Here is an 18,043-nt window from a genome sequence, read left to right on the forward strand (position 1 = left end):
TCTGCATGTATGTCTGTGCACCATGTGCAAGTTTTGTACCTAGAGAGGCCAGAGTGGGCATTGCATCTCCTAGGACTGGAGTCACAGACAGTTGTGAGCTACCATTTGGGTCCTGGGAATTGAAATGATCCTCTGGAAGAGCAGCTAGTGCTCTTGACTGCTGAGGCCATCTCTCCAGCCCCCATTCAATACTTTTCTTGATAAAGAAGATAGGCTTTTTCTGTGGGCTCTTAAAGTTTGAAATAGCTTTTAGAGAGCATATATAACTTAAATATTTGCACTTAAAGTTAATTTGCTTTCACTATCATTTATTTTCTCTCAGGGAGGAGCAAAAAACAATTCTGCCGGTAACGTCTTGCTTTAGCCAACCACTCCCAGTGTCCATTAGCAGTGCAGGCTGCCTCCCCATCACCACATCTGTCAGTGCTGGCAACCTCATTCTGAAAACTCATGTTATGTCTGAAGATAAAAACGACTTTTTAAAACCTATTGCAAATGGGAAGATGGTTAACAGCTGAAAGGAGGCTCATCTTTCAAATTTGTGACCACACCATGGAAGCATTTACACTAGCTTTTTATATATATAATATATATTATATAATGTATATTTTTTTTAAAAAAAAGATATTACTGGGGGCATCCATTTCCTGTGGACTCTTTGATACTTCAAGCCCTCTTGCATTAGCATTATGAAAAAAAAAGAAAATTTACTTTACTAGGGTAACGTTCACTTTCCAGAAATTATTGGAATTTGGACAACATTTAACTTAAGCTTCAAGCAGCTTTTTATGAGTTTGTAGCAATCCGGTGCAGTAACTGAGCCATTTCCTATTTTAAATGGCTTCTACGGTAAATTAACAACTCAGTTATTAAACTAGCAGGATCCTACAATGATACATCTAGTGAAAGTAGAGTTAATTAACTAATTTATTTCTATTTTATGTTTCACTGAGAGAAATTTCCATCTCATTCCAGCTGCTTTATTTATCTTTTTTATTGGACTTTGCATGGATTTTTTTTTCCTTTTCTTTTTCATTTTTTGAAGAGTGGAGTTAATTGTTCTTTGCATAGAGTTTTACAGGGTTATATAGTAGCTTTCTTTACTGCATTATATGTAGAAATGTGGTGCAGTGCTTTTATCTGTAGCATTTAATTTTTTTAATTTTCCATTTTCAAGACTAGTTTCTGCTTTATTAATATTTATACACAGGCTACTTGTTGAAGTAATTAATTAAAAATATAACCAAGTGCCTAAGTCTTTCAGCTGATGTACTAGATATTAAATTCTCCTAAGTTATGCAGAATCGTTTTTACAATTTTGATAAATTATGCACTAATGTAATGGCAATTTTTTAAAATGCAGATTTAAGCCTGTACATTATTGAATCTGATGACTTGGCAAAAGAAATCAGGTGCTTTCAGCTTTCTTGAGAAAACCCTGTATGTAGCGTTTGCACTGACTAACAAGATGGTATTGCTGGGTCTTTAATTTAAAGAAATTAATTTGGGTGTTCATTGCATTGTTTTAGTTAGATATTGTTTATTGTTAACTTCATGTTGAGTTTAATTTTCCTTGTTTTCTGACTGTTAGGTTGATAAGACTTTGAACCATGTAGTAGTAGAACATTGGCTAACATTTATCCATACATAAAAAAATGAATAATTTCCGCCCTGCCATAATGTGACTGAAATTTTCACTTGGCATCTGAAAATATGCAGTATGTTCAACCAGCCATGTCTCAGATTTGTGGATGGTATTTTATTGAAGCTTAAATTTCAGTCAACATTTGAAAACAAATGCTGGGCATTCCTTCCTGGTGGTAATCTTACCTATAGTTTGTTTTTTGTTGTTGTTGTTGTTTGTTTGTTTTGTTTTGTTTTTCCTCTATTTCTTTAAGATTAGTTTGACTTTCATTATTTTTTAATTAACTTCTGTGAAGTTGTTTACTCTAAAAATTGTACTGGAATATTTTAAGCCAAGCTGATCTTTCACCAGGTGTACTGTATGTAAGGGCTTCTCCTGCTAGCAAGATGCTTAAACAGGATCATGTTATTGGTCGTCTGAGCTATTTAGTTATTTTACAAAAACCACAGCATTGTAAGATTTTGATAAAAGTTTTGTGCACATTTCCAGGGGTGGGAGGGTTGACATTTCCCTGAAATTTCTTGATTGGAATGAGTAAATACTGGTGTTTGATAACTGTCTTAATGAACATGCTCATAAGGTGACTGATAAGTTGTAAATAATACCTGAGAAACAAAGGGGTAGTTTTGATATTCTGGTGTCAGTATGGAAGATCTTACACATTTATTTAATGCTTAAGTGTATGAAGATGTTTGTTTGTAGCGTAACAGCACAGTAGCCTTGACTTAGTTTCCTTTGGTTAGTACTGTACCTTTTTGCCATGGCCAGTGCTCCCCATCCCTACAAAGACATTTTATTTATTTCACTCTGTAACCTGAAATGAATAGGAACAAGAGTTTTAAACCATGTTACATTAACTTATTTCTGACATTATAAATTAGCCTAGGATATTACAGGAACATGATTGTTATATAATTTATATCAGAACCTTTCTATGAATATGAGCTTATTATATTTGAAATGCTTCCAGTCTTTTTTTTTTTTTTCTGTTTGTAATTCCAAAAAGGTTATGTAAACCAGTCTGTCTATTTCATGGATATTTAATAGTGAGATCTTCCATGTTGAAGGTAATGTATTTTTTTTTAAGATTTTAAAATTGCTATTTTGTTACAAAATAGAGACCTATTAACAGTTGAGAGCTCCTTATGTGCCCTCAGGGAAAGAACCCTCTGTGCAACAGAACTACACAAACATCTTCAGCACTTTCTGAGGGTGATTATATACTACATAAATTGATCTTGTGTATTTAACCTTATCTTTTTAATTTTAAAATTGAATTTTTGAAGCGTGGTTGTGCTCTGCTGGAGGGGTTGGGATGCTTAGGTGTTTGCCTACTTGTTCAGTAAATTACATTTGCATCAGTATGTGTACCTGCCAACGTTATTGGTATGTCTCAAACACTTAAAGTAATGCTTGTCTTACAGCAGATGATCCCACAAAATAATAACTCCCTATTCTTCAATTTTTACTCTTTCTCACTAACAACATAGGAATTGTTTCTGTGTTGATGTTATTCTGTATTGCATCTTTTATGTGGTGACAACCTACTGTCTGTTTTGGTGGGTTTAATGTGAAATAAAGCCATTGGATCTCTGCCACTTGAGAAGAAAGAACAGTTCATCTGACCTTTCTTCAAAGTAGTACCTACTGATGTCATAGAGGAAAATAGTACAAACAGACCTAGAACATGGCTTTTAAAATTGAGTTCAGTGATCACTTTGACCCTTTATCAAGACATTATGTGTACCTGCCAACCTTATTGGTATGTCTCGAACACTTAAAGTAATGCTTGTCTTGCATTTGGGATCAGAGGCTACAATGCAATAGAAGAGAAAATTTGTAACGTTGATATCTAAACTGCCAGGAAAAAGCAGTCTGAAGTCTGAAAAGCAGGAAAATGGTGTGGGTTTCCTTATGTTTTGTTTTTGTTTTTGTTTCCAATTTCTGAGTCCAGTTCCTAGTCAGTGTGCCACATTCAGATGCTCTGAATATAACATCATTAGTCTTGTGTGGGGTCGTTTCATTTTATGAATTCTAAGAGTTCTATGTGTATTCCTTCTACTTGGTACCTAAACAAATCAGATTCTCTTGCCTTTGCTACCATAACTTATTTCAATGCCATGCAACAAACCAGTATATGTGGGAACAGTTGTACATTGTAATTTTCAAAAAAGGGTAGCTCTTTAGGCCCGTGGCACTGATTCTCTCCTTTCATAGCTTTTTGCTCTATTAAGAGAATTAAATGAAACCTCTCATACAAAAAAAAAATAAATAAATAAAATAAAATTTCCCATTTGTATGGATCCTAGTCACTTTGACCCAGATTTCAAATGGATGCTGAGTTACCAAGCACATCCTGATTTTATATACAGAAGACTGCAGAATGCATTGATTTGTAGGACTTTTGAATGGGATCGTTTAACCATTTGAAAAAAATTGTTTAAAAACCATATACCCTACTTTTGAATTTTAGATGTGATACAGCCCATGTTGTCTTTTTAGCCAGGGTTGGAACTTGTAACAGTCAGATTCAGTATATGATTTCAGCTATGAATCTGAGTATTTCTTCCCTTGTTTCTTTGAGTCGTTTTCTGAGCAGACTGTCACCAATATTGGTAACAAATCATTAAAGAAAAAAGTTGCATTGCAGCTATGTATTAGTGTCTTAGAATTTTCCTTGTGTTTTGGTGAATCAAGAGTACTGATGGGATCACTTACTGTAACTCCTTCTACAGAAGGGCCCCTTCTGCAAGCAGAACACAAATGAACATGCTCAAGGAGTATCCCGTTTTCTAGAAATTAAGTTTGCTAGTAACTCCTTTACACTGGCTGTTTCTTTGTATCCCTTTGCTGGCAAGGGAGTACAAGGAGTCAAACCACAGATCAGAACACCCCACATTTGAGTGGAGACTTATTTTTACTCTAAGGGGAGTTATTCCCTCAAGTCTGGAACTGGCAATTATTTTTTTTTCTCTTATATAAAATTTAAAAATATTCCCTAAACCAGTGGAAAACAGACACTGGCTGCACTTAGTACTGCCAAAAGCCAAGGTCATTTGCACATATTCCATCAACCTGTCAAGAATTAGGCCTCACTTTATAACCCACGGCATGGAAGTGCATGCATTCTCTTAGCTGGGCAAACAATTATACTGTAGTTGTGATACAACACATGTGGCTTTTATTTGTACTGCACATACCCCCTGTACAGCCACTTGGGAGTATCGTGGTTAGCTTGCAGCAACTGCTGTCTGCATTTATACTGTTTATTGCATATTCTTTTCCCTGGAAGTGAAAGAGAAATGTTTTTCTTGTTGCATTGATTACATTTTATAAATTTGCTTAGCTGGAAAGTTTGGGAAAAGAGGCCTGTTTGTCAATTGTACAACCGATTGTGAAGCTTAGTGTGAATATTTTTACGTCTGTATTAGACATTTTCTTTGCAAATCTATTGTTCGATTGAAATGTAAATGAAATTAAAGATGGTGTACACCCATCATGTAAAAAGCAGGCACCATCTCTAAGATGGATTTAATGCTCATTTTTAAGGCATATACTCAGCTTCTATTTAAAACTATAAAATAATTCTGTACAATGAAATGGGGAATATATATGGGAATAAATTCTATTCCATTTATTTCAATTTGAATTTCCAAATTGTAATGTTTCCCTTTGTGCTATAGGAATAGGATTAAAGCGGGAAGGCTAGGACTTTCTAAGGCCTGTATGTGGGGGGTGGGCAGACACGGAACAATGAGGGTTGTGATGATAGTGAATAGCAAAGAGTGAATTCTGTGTGTTTTTGCTGTAGCACTGAAGTGAAGAGATATTAGCTTTGGCTGTTCACAAAATAGAGCATCATGATTTTCAGTGTTTGAGAGAAAAATTGATGGAAAAAGTTTGCAGTACTTGACATGTATTTGCATGCACAAAATAAAATTATTTGTCCACCTTAAAAGTTGTTTGCTTAGTGTCAATGTTAAGTTTATGGTATGTTTTAGTTGTCCTAATTTTCTTGATATTTCTTAATAAAGCTGGAAAGACACTCCTTAAGTAGGGACTTAAATGATCCTTACTTCATTGGTATATCATTGGGAAGTAAGTAGGCCCAAGGAAGTTGAAATATTTAATTCTGTCTGACATTTCATTCAAAATAGAGCACTTTTTAACTGAGAGGTGGTGTAAAAAAAATAATACTGAGTTTACCATCTTTGGGAGATAATAGGACAGAGTCATAAATAGGACAAAATCTTGTGTTATGAAAGTATGAAAATCATTCTGTAGGCTTCAGAATTTAAAAAACAAAAAGGCCTGAATCTCAGCACCATTGTCATTGACCCCTGGGTCCCTTTATTTATTCACCCAGCAGATGTGTCATACGCCCCTGTCTGTGCCGGTCTTTAAGACAATGAAATGAGCTCTTTCCCTAGAAGCTCAGAGTTTAGAAATGGGAAAGACCAAGTTGAATAGCTCAGAAAGCTACATACAAAGGGGCCATTTGTAGCTATGTTGAGCCAGAGTGGGTGCTTCTCTGTGAGGCAACCTCTGGCTAGACTTTAAATCCTGAATAACATTTTTTAATCAGTAACAGGTTACCTTCATGACCCCCTGATTTTTACCTCTATTTTGTATTTTAATCCTGTTTTGTATTTGCCAAGATCTCATAACCAGAAAGTAATAGAGTCAGAGTTCTGCCATCTTTCTGTCTCTCAAAAAGGTAATGGTGATGATAGTTGAATCCATTTCCACCTTAGTGGAAAGTGTGATTGAGAAATGGGACTTCATGGAGTAATAATATAAACAGCCAGTTCTCAGAGCATTGAGTATGTTCCAGAGTTCTAAGTGTTACAATGTAGATTATTGTCACCATTTCCAGACAAGAAAAGGAATATAGATACTTTTGAGAATTTGCCCTTTTACACTGCAAGAAGAGGGAGATAGGCATTGAATACCATACTAAAGCAATCTTAAGAGAATCTTGAAAGTTAATAAGCTGAATGATTTAAGATTTTAGAAAGGATACTTGGGCAATAATGTGAAAGATGAAGCTGGAGTAGACCAGTAAAGAGGCTGCAAGAAAGTGTAGACTACATGACCAACATGCAGGGATGGAGGAAAAGAGATGAGCTTGAAGATTGAAGTTGGGAAGAACGACTGACCAGATTTGCTGTGCAAAAAAGTCCACTAGACATCTGTACATTATTAGGTGATTGAAATTTGTTTAAAGATTACAAACCTTGTTTTGCTGAGGACAGACATAATTGTCACATGCACTCTGGGGCCTGGAGAGATGGCTCAGCGGTTAAGAGCACTGACTGTTCTTCCAAAGGTCCTGAGTTCAAGTCCCAGCAACACATGGTGGCTCACATGCACTCTTGACTAAGCCCCAGAGTGACTTCAGAGTATAGAAGAAGCAAGAAGAAAAGCCATGAAGAGGTGAACCAGGCAGAGGAAACGAGTTACTACAGGGGTAGGTCTTGTGTAGCCCTGTTGGCCTTGAACTCACAATCCTGAGTGCTAAGATCACAGGTGTACAACTTTACACCCAGCAAGGAAAGGCATCATGGGAGAAGTAAAATTTCAGAGAGATTTATAGTTAATCCCTGTTGAAATAACATGCTTAACAGAGTAGCTCAGATGCCCATGAGATAGCTTCATGACTGGGTCTTTTAGGATTTTCTCAAAACCAAACCTCAATGAGGATCAGATGGAGAGTAACAAGAGGTGCAGTTTAATGTAGATATCTAAGTCCAAGAGAATGAAGATCTATTGAAGTATTTTTTAAACTATATTTTGAAATACTTATGGATTGATAGGAAGTTACAGAAAGTACAGACATTACCATGTACCCTTCACATAGTTTGTCCCATGGCAGTATCTTGCATAACTAGTACAATATCAGAACCAGAAAACTGACATCATATGCAATCCATAGACCTTATTTACCCCTCCTCAGCTTCCTGTGTATTCACCTTTATATGCCCACCCATGCAGTAGGGTGTATGGGTGGTTCTGATGCAATTTTCTCAAGTGTAAGTTCGTGGAAAACCTATTGCTAAAATAGCAACTGTTTCCTCTCATTCATTCTTTTCTCCCTTTATATTCACATCATTTTTTTTTTCTTTTACATTACTCTGAACCCCGGTAGCCATTAATCCGTTCTCCATCTCTGTAATTTTGTCATGGTGATGATGTTATATAAATGAAATTATACCATATGTAACCTTCTGAAATTGGCTTTTTTTTTTTTACTGAATTCAGCACAACTACCTTGAACTTCATCCAAGTTGTTGCATGTATTAATAGTTTGTTCCTTTATATTGCTGAGTAATATGCCATGGTATAGCTATATCGGGGTTTGTTTAACCATCATCCATTAAAAGGCATTTTAAGTTGTTTCAAATTTCTATTACAAATAAAGCTGCTATAAACATTTGTATAAGTGCTTTTGTGTGGATATAATTTTTATTTCTGAAATATTGAGTAAATAAGCTGGTATTTACTGTCTACCTCTGAAGAGGATGATGAAGTGTCAACTTAGATGAATTCCTTAAAAATTCAGTTTACCAGGGCTGGTGAGATGGTTCAGTGGTTAAGAACACTACTCTTCCAGAGGACCTGGCTTTCCAGCTCCCAGATGACAAATCAGAACTACGTAACTCCAGTGGTAGTGGATCTGATATCTTCTGGGCTTCACGGGCAACAGGCACTCACGGTGTACAGACACATATGCAGGCAAAAAACCCATACACATAAAAAGAAAGTTTTTAAAAATAGAGTTTGCAAAAATGGATACACAAATGATAAAGTAAATTGTCATTTCCATGTATTAGTTTTCTATTGTCACATAAATTACCCCCCAAACAGCAGTGTAACACCACAGTACTTCTGTCTCAGATTCTATAGGTCAGGAAGTTGAATGTGATTTAAATGGGTCCTATGAATCTTCAGAAACTGCAGTCCAAAAGTTAGTTAGCATTGCCATCGTTTTATTGCTCAGGTGTGGAAGGATAAGCTTCCAAGTTTACTCTTAAGATGTTTGGCAGGACAGGGTAACTTCTCCCATGGTGGGACACCTAAGCCTGATACATTCTGTTGAGGCAGGACCAAGCCCCTCCCCACTTTATCAAACAAGAGCAAGATGTCTGACCATAGGCAATGGGATCCAGAAAGACAGCTCATGCACCAGGAATAGATCCTGATCACACTGCCAGGGGCCCCTCAAACACACCCAGCTACACAACTGTCCCCCATATGCAGAGGGTCTAGTCCAATCCCACACAGGTTCCACAGCTGTTGGTCTAAATTCCCTGAGTTCCTTTGAGCTTGGTTCAGTTGTTGCTGTAGATTTCCCCGTCATGATCTTTACCACCCTTGCTCATGTAATCCCTTTAAAAAAAGAAAAAAGGGGGGGCTGGAGAGATGGCTCAGAGGTTAAGAGCACCTACTGCTCTTCCAGAGGTCCTGAGTTCAATTTCCAGCACCACACGTACTAGATTCATGAATGGGGGAGTGCTCTACTGGATGTCCTTATGTCAACATCACTGGCCTTCCATGTGGCTGCAGGAAAGCCTCGGGTGTCCCTCCAGTACCCTCTACTGAGAAAATCCCTCAGTGTCATTGCAGAGCACGGAGAAATCTTTGAGGAACTCGGGCCATCATCAAAGAGTCTAGACTGAAGACTGAATTGGGAACTGAGAGGCAGGCAGTAAATTGATCAGCCAAAGAACTTTTACAAGCTACCTAGCAATTCTCTACACTTGCTAAGGAAATTGAGTTAGTTACAGAAAACCTTCCAACAAAATGCCAGACACATTCTTAAGTCAATTTCATTAAATACTTAGAAATAACACCAGTTTTACAAAAGGTTAAAAAGTGGAGGAGTTAACTTCCAGCTACTTTTATTAAACCACGTCTTCGTTAGAGTTTCTGTGTATGTGGTGAAGCACCATGACTAAAAGCAGCGGGGAGGAAAAGGTTTCTCTTACCACTCTTAGGTCAGTCCATCACCAAGGGAAGGTAGGGCAGGAACTCAAGCAGAAGTCATGCAAGAGTGCTTGCTTCTCCTCAGGACTACCTGCTCAAAGGCACACCACCCAGAATGGGCTTGACCTTTCTACGTCAACCTCTGATTAAGAAAATGCCCCCGGAGGCTTGCCTGCAGGCCAGTCTCATATCCTTCCCAGATAATGTCTGGGTTTGTGTCAACAAACCAGGATACCAAAGTAACTCTGACAATAAAACCAGACAATGAATGACATTACTAAGACTTCTTTATGAACATAAATGTAAAAAGTTCTTAACATATCATATACATAAGGATTAGTATATAAACATACGAAATATATCAAGTCCAAACATGGCTTTTTTCACAAATCCAAGATTGGTTTTGAATTTGAAAATCTATAATTGAGCATATTAACAGAATAAGGCTTTTATATTGTGTTAAAGGGACCCTTAAAAATTTTTTAAAGGCTTTTTAATTACATATATGTGTATGTCTCTGTGTGGGTATGTTCATATGAGTACAGGCATCTGTGAAGGCCAGAAGAGGTATCAGATTCCCTGGATTTGATCTTACAAGTGGTTATGAGCTGCCTGGTGCTGGAGACGGAATTTTGGTCCACTGCAAGAGCAATGTGGGCTTTTAACCACTGAGCCATCTCTCCATCCCTAAGTCGCTTAAATTTTAATGGAGCTCCATTCTAATTGGAATATAGAGAAATAAGGAAAACACAAATGTTCTTTTTTAAAAAGTTTTAAAGTTTAAAGTTTCATTTTATGTGTTTAAGTGTTAAGCCTCAGTGTATGTATTCTGACAGTAGGTTCTGGAAACCAAGTCCAGGTCCTCTGCAAGAGCAACAGGTGCTCTCAACTGCCGAGCCATCTCTCGAGCCTCACAAATGTTTGTTTTGTTTTTCAAGACAGGGTTTCTGTGTGTAACAGCAGCCCTTGCTGTCCCAGAACTCATTCTGTAGACCAGGCTGGCCTTGAATTCATAGAGATCTACCTAGCCCAGCTCCCACAAATGGTTTTGTTTTTGTTTTTAAGACAGAGTTTCTCTTTGTAGCCCTGGCTGTCATGGAACTTGCTCTGTAGACCAGGCTGGCCTTGAAAGCAAGCTTTTTTGAATTTTTTCATGATTTAATCAGAAAGTTAATTGTTGCCTTAAGATAGTACAACATCTGAAGAACATTTCACTTAAACCCATAGCAAAGATACCAGTTTAAGGTTGTTTATTCTAGATTCCAATTAAGAAAGACATTCAGTCATAACCAATGGAACCTCTCACACAATTAAAGAGAAGGGAAGCGGGGGAAGCAGTGTGGGTGGGAGATGACCATGCTAGAGGATAGACTGGGTGTTTCAGACAGTACTAAGACTTTAATACAGTCTAACATCACTTAGAGCAGGACATACTCTGGTACACACATTGTTAGGGGATTTCGGGGAACATACTATAGAAACTAAAAAGACTGAGTCACCAGGCAGTGTAATCTTTATAAGACCGCCATCATACATGCATGCAGTCCTTTATTGACCAATATGTCATTATTTGGCACATGACTAAATTTACATAACAAAATAATCCAGAAAGACTTGTTATAAATGTATAAAAGAAGGTGGACAGGTAGTGGTGTCCCATGCCTTTAATCCCAGCACTCAGGAGACAGTGGCAGATGGATCTCTATGAGTTTGATGCCAGTCTGGTCTACAGAATGAGTTCCAGGACAGCCAGGGCTACACAGAGAAACCCTGTCTGGAAAAACCAACCAAATAAAAAACAGCTGTTATTTTTTATGATGTTCATATGTGTGTATATGCATGCTGGTGCATATAGAAATATGTGTGCATGCATGTAGTAGCCAGAGGTTGACATTGGGTGTCTTCCTCAATCACTTTCTACTTTTTTTTAAACATTAAAAAAAAAAACATACTTACAGCTTACATGTCTGTATGAGTGTATATGCACATGTTTGTGTAGTTTTTTTCTAAAGTTTTTTTCATTGTCATAACAAATGACTGCATTTTGTTAACTTAAAACAATACAAATTTATTATTTCACAGTTTCCACAGGGCTGAAATTTTAAGGTGTCTGTTGGCCTACATTCCTGTTTGGAGCCTCTGAGGAAGAATCCACCTCTACACTCATTTTGCTCCAGAGAGTTCAGCTCCTTGCTGTATGTCTCAAGTCCCCATCTTCTTGCAGGCCACTAGCCTGGAGGTTCTTTGTTTATTTAGACTGTCCACATTGTTTCTCACTTAGTTCCCTTTTCATATTCAGACCAGGAACTGAAATGTTCAATTCCTTGTATACTTCAATGCTTTCTGGCTTCTGCCAAGCCAGAAAACAAACAAACAAAACACCTTTGTTAAACATTCTACAAGGTTACTTGATTGGCTACAATGTTATGATGGCTATAGAGAGTTGGAATGTTGTAAATCCAGAACCAAATAATCTTGAGGGGTGTCTTTAACATCCTTAGTAGCCATTCATTGTCCATCTCTGTCAGACCTCACATCCAGTTATGTGATGAGATAACCTACTGCTAAATGTTGGACTTTGCAGATATAATTAAGGTTGTTAATCATTTGACTTCATAACTGTAAAAGGTTCTATTCTGGTGCCACATTTTGTTCTGGTGTTCTATTGTCAATAGACAAAGTGATGGGAAAGCCATTATTAGCAACAAACCATTGAGTTGGAAATGAAGGACTTTTATTACAAACTCCCCCTTGTCGGGGTCACAGGTGCAGAGGCTCTATGTGGCTTCTGAGGAGTCTGAATTCGGTCATAGCCGGGTGGCCACCGTGAACGCTCTTGCAGTAATCAATCCTCTCAATGTAGCCTCAGTGCTGTCCACAGGTCATCAGACTCTCCAGACCTGCCCGTTCCTGATTTCTATAAGCTGGAAGGAAGATGACAGATTAGAAGGCCACTTGAGTGATGGTGAGCTCTGATTCCCCACCCCCAGCCCCTATAATGTTCTTTTCAAGCTGACTTTATCAGTTAATTTTGTGAAGTGTGAACCGGGGAGTAAGACAAAAGCTGTAGTGAAAAATAGGCTTGCTAACCAAGGGGCAGGCTCTAATCCCAGCACTCGGAAGGCAGAGGCTGGGGGATCCCTGTGAGTTCCAGGGCAGCCTGGTTTACAGAGTGAGTTCCAGGACAGATTCCAAAGTTACACAGAGAAACCTTGTCTTGAAAACCAAATTAATCAGACAATTAATTAATTAGGCTTGCTAAGTGCTGGGTGGGAACAAGCTAACCCATTCATTTGCTTTCTCTTGTGGGCCTTCATCAGAGTCTCTGCTTTGCATCTCTCTTGAAAGGTTCTTGTCTACTTCCTCCACACACTTCTACAGCAGAGACCTCAGCTTACACATGATCTTGAAACTAAGCTGCAGGTCCTCAAAGCAGCAGGTGGTCTGCTTGGTTAACATCTTTCCAAAGAGAACATCCTGAATGACCCACAGGTCCTCTTTGAGTTTCTCTCCACTCCATCTCCTACCTGGCCCTCAAGCTGGAAATCTCCAGGCCCACACCAACCTGAGCTCCACAGTATGTCATCCCTCTACAGAACTCATATTGCAGGGGTAGTGGTGGGAGTGAGATGGTCTGGGGAGATCTCTTGCATTCCTGAGCCTGGCCCAATCCCCAGCCTAATTCTGTGTCAATTGGGTGGACTTTGGAAGCTTAGCCAGGTCTGAGGGTCCATCCAGCCCTCCTGTTCCATCATCCCCAGAACCCAGTGGGAGCAAGAATGTGACATTCTAAAGTGTCTTGCCATGGAGAAGGTGGGTTCCTCAAACCATACTCTGATAGAAGAAGGCCTATTTTAAAAACTCTTGTAAATTTAAGTCATCTGAAAAAAAAAATGAAAACAAGGTGTAAGCAGCTTCTTTTGAATGAAGTGATGGTAAATCTTCGTGGCCAACTTGAAGCATGTCTCAGTCTGTCTGTGCGGGTATTTTCATAGATTGTTAGCTGAGCATGATGGCAACATCCTACAGGCTAGGGCCCAGATGGAATAAAAAAAAACCTTGAACACCAGATGGCCATATCTGCCCTGCCATGATGGCCTGAACCTTCTGAAATTGTGAACCAAAACAAAGAATTCTCTAGATATTTTCATCACAGTGACACTAATACAAATGGATAAGAATCCATTACAAGGCTGGCGAGAGGGCTGTGGTCAAGAGTGGATACTGCTCTTTTAGAGGACCTAGATTTGGTTCCCAGAACTCAAATCAAACAGCTCACAATCACTTTCTAACTCTAGCTCCATGAGATCTGACACTCAGGTCACCATAGGCACTGCATTAATGCACACAAACCCATATTCAAACGTGCATATACAATAAAATTACATTTACATATATTTTCTAAGTTTCTCTTCTTTCTCTTGAGTTTTATCTTATTGATTCCTGTATCGACTTCTTTCTTTCATATAAATTCTCTTAAGCTTTTGAGTTGCCTTTTTCAAATAGTGACAACCAACCTTTTGTAACACCATAGTCATATAAAAATTGTGACTTAAATAGTCTTTCCCATTGAATGTGGGCTGGACTCATTGGCTCACTTTCCCAAACCCATTGTTGGGGCAACTCACTCTGTAGATCTGGCTGGCCTTGAACTCACAGAGATCCACCTCCCTCTGCCTCCCCAGTACTGGGATTAAAGGCATGTGCCACCACCACCTGGCTAGGTTTTTTTTTTTTTAATTTTAAATATGTGTATATGTGTATGTCTGAGGGTGGGTTTGTGAATGTTGAATGCAGTGCCCATGGGCCTAGAAGATGGCATCAGATCTGGAGCTATAGGCAGCTGTATGGATCCTGGGAACAATTCAGTTCTTTACAAGAGCAGTATATGCTCTTAAAACCTCTGTGCTATGCCTTTAATCCCAGCACTTGGGAGGCAGAGGCAGGTGGATCTCTGTGAGTTCAAGGCCAGCCTGGTCTATAGACTGAGTTCCAAGATAACCAGAGCTGCTATACAGAGAAAGCCTGTCTTAAAACAAAACAAAACAAAACAAACAAACAAACAAACAAACAAACAAACAAAAACAACTAACCAAACAATCAAACAGAAAAACCTCTCTGCTACCTCTTCAGCTCCTCCATTTTAGTTGTGGACTGTCTTCTCCTTAAATAGTTAAAACGTGTGTGTGTGTGTGTGTGTGTGTGTGTGTGTGTTCACAGTATGCCATGGACTCAGTTCTCTCCTTTGACTACATGGGTCAAGAATCAAACCCTAGTTGTCAGGCTTGGTGACAAGAGCCCTACCCACTGAACCATCTTGCTGGTCCTCTTCTCTTTCTCCCTCTCCCTCTTCCTCTTTTTCTTCTGCCTCCTTCTATAAATGCAATGCATGTGGGTACACACACACACACACACACACACACACACACACACACACACACACACCAGCAGCCAGGCACAAGACTATGAGGCCAGGCTTGTGGTGCATATCTGTAATTCCAGTACTTGGAAGGTCAGCCAGGGATACAGAGTGAGGTTCCTGTCTCAAAAAAAGACCCAAAACCCAAACAACACCTTCTCCAAAAAACTCCAAAATAAGAAACTTCAAATCAAACAAACCAAAAACTAAACAAACAGAGCTGGGGAGATGGCTCAGCAGCTACAGCGCTTGTGCTGCTCAACCATAAGGATCTGAGTTCAGATCTCAGAAAGCTGGGTGGCCCACCTGTATAGTTCCAGAACTTGGAAGGTGGAGATGGGATCCTTGCAAAAGCTCGTTAGTTTAAACTGGCTGTGTGAGGAGCTCCAGGTTCCATGAGAGACCTTGTCTGAATAGATTCAGTAAAGAGTGATTGGAGGACTCTAGAAGTCAACCTTCAGTCTTAATGTGCACACCTGTGTGCCTGTACTCACCTACACCACACAAGGGAAAATAAGCTTATGGGGAAAACCCATGGTTAAGCAATCAAATCAGCCATCAACCATGAGTGCCAGCTTGATAGTGACTTTCTGCTCTGTTGCCCTGTTGCCCCACCCCAGCTGAGGCTCCAGTGAGTTTGACTTCAGTATCATAGAGACCTTGAGCAAAGGCAGCTAGCAAGCAAGACATGCCCAGATTTCTGAGCCACATAACTCTGCAATCATGTTTTTTGTTTTCTTCCAGTGTTACTAGGGTATTGTGTTACAGCAACGACTAATAGCTACACTTACATTTCTTGGAAGTGTAAAGAAATCCAAGGGAAATATTTTTATAAAGAATAAAATATTGGAGGATGGATAGATGGCTCAGAGGTTAATAATTTAAAATCCCAGGTTCTGAGCTCAATTCCCAACAACCACATGGTGGGCTCACAACCATGTATAATGAGATTTGGTGCTCCTTCTGGCATGTGTATACAAAATAAATAAATAAATCTTTAAAAGAAGAAAAATATTGGACTAATAAGACAAATGATATCCCAATTGTTTTCTAATATATTTATGTCTCATTTGTTACATGATTTTAAGGCTCAGAACTGAATTTTGACTATGTTTCTCACACACTCAGTGGTCTTTTATCATCCTCTCAATATCAGTGTAATGAGAATTTGAGATCTTTTTAACATTTCCAACTTCTTAAATCTTTAGGCAGACATGGTAGCTCATCCCTGTAATTGTAGCACCTGAGAAGCTGAGGCAGGGCATTTAATGTGAGTTTCAGGCCAGCTGAAGCTACAATGTGAGACACTGTCTCGAAACATGAAACAACGCAATGGATCTTTCTGTGACTGACATTTTTTTGTTTTGTTTTCAAGACAGGCTTTCTCTGTGTAGCTTTGGAGCCTGTCCTGGAACTCACTCTGTAGGCCAGGCTGGCCTTAAACTCAGAGATCTGCTTGTCTCTGCCTCCTGAGTGCTGGGATTAAAGGCCACCACGCCCGGCACTTTCTCTATTTTTTTTCTGTTCAGGACTGCATCCCATTGAATAGGTCTTCCCACCTCACTTAACCTAGCCAGATAACCCTTACCGCATGTCTGAAGGCCTTGCTCTTTAGTGACGCTTCATTCTGTCACAATGATATCAGTCTGAACCAAATCTCAGTAACGTGCACTAGGATTATTACCACAAGTGCAAGCTCTCCAATCAAAATGTGCAGTGAATATATTTCTTTGTGACCCAAATAATACACAAGGAACTCAAAATCACAATTACCAATGATTATAATTTCATATTCCAAGCCAGCACTGGGGAGGCAAAGGCAGGTAGATCTCTGAGTTCAAAGTCATGGTGATCTACAAATTTATTCATTTACCAAAATAGTATTATATAATAATAGTCCACTTTTAACCCATCAGACAAGGAGCAAATGCATCATTTAAAACTACTGACCTTCACTGGGTATTGGTGGCACATGCTTAGCACTCAGGATGCAGAGGCAGGTGGATCTTTGTGAGTCTGAGGCCAGCCTGGTCTACAAAGAGAGTTTCAAGACAGCCAGAGCTATTATACAGAGAAAACTAGTCTCAAAACACACACACACACACACACACACACACACACACACACACACACACACACCACAACAACAAACAAACAACAAAAATCTGACCTTCATAATCACGTGGACCAATTCCTCATCATTTATATCTCTATATATGGATGGATGTGTCTGTCTATCCATCTATCCTTCCTTCCTACTGGTTCTTTTTATCTGAAGAATTTTGACCAATAGTGAAAAAAATTGACTAGGAAAATGGCAGAGCTATTTCAAAATAGAAATGCTTACAATATAAATAAACAACTATCATTTTCCTTGACAACTTGAGCCAAATTCCTCACACTATAATGACTGCTTTCCAACCTACCTCCTTGTCAATTTCTCCCAGACTCATCTTGGTTTCTCAACATTTCACTTTCCCCACCTCTTTTATAAATCGGTAAGTTTTTAAACCTTTGTTGACACACATCTATTAACTTCTTCATTTGAGTAAATGTTTGAATGTAAATAATTTACCACCTCCATCTTATTTGGAAAGAGCCCCCCCCCCCCCCCCCCCCCCCGTGTGTGTGTGTGTGTGTGTGTGTGTGTGTGTGTGTGTGTGTGTGTCCATCCCAGTGCTGGGATTAAAGGCATGCGGCACCACTGCCTTGCAAAATAAACTTTTTTTAAAAAATGAAATAAAACAAAAAAAGTTTTAGAATCTTTAAAACAAAAAAGAAAACTAGAGATGGAGCTACAAAGGCTGCCTAGTGGAATCTATGGTTACTGTGATGTCCATGGCTTCAAAATGGACTAGTGGGAAAAGGCCTTAACTTGTAGTGTGTGTGACAAATAAATGCAAGAAGGATATCTAGAACTTTTGGGATCTTATAAGAAGAGTCAGAAAACTGAGATATGATAGGTGGGATAGGGGAGGGAGAAAGTGGCTTGT

At 38.8% G+C, this 18,043-nt stretch overlaps 1 protein-coding gene across 6 annotated transcripts in view; it reads left to right on the forward strand.

Annotated features, from left to right (window-relative positions):
• Rc3h2 (ring finger and CCCH-type domains 2) overlaps positions 1 to 5,603 on the forward strand; it is a 67,131-nt gene extending 61,528 nt beyond the window's left edge. For 5 of the 6 annotated variants that reach the window (XM_006992537.4, XM_006992538.4, XM_015986182.3 and 2 more), the window contains one exon: positions 323 to 5,603. In XM_006992537.4, coding sequence (XP_006992599.1) covers positions 323 to 518 — 196 coding nt within the window. In that variant the 3' untranslated portion in view covers positions 519 to 5,603. The remainder of the gene's footprint in view (positions 1 to 322) is intronic. The other variant, XM_015986184.3, reaches the window with a different exon arrangement.
• Positions 5,604 to 18,043: the final 12,440 nt, after the last annotated feature.

Source organism: Peromyscus maniculatus, chromosome 4, assembly GCF_049852395.1.
Source record: "Peromyscus maniculatus bairdii isolate BWxNUB_F1_BW_parent chromosome 4, HU_Pman_BW_mat_3.1, whole genome shotgun sequence".
Classification (NCBI taxonomy): Eukaryota; Metazoa; Chordata; class Mammalia; order Rodentia; family Cricetidae; genus Peromyscus; species Peromyscus maniculatus.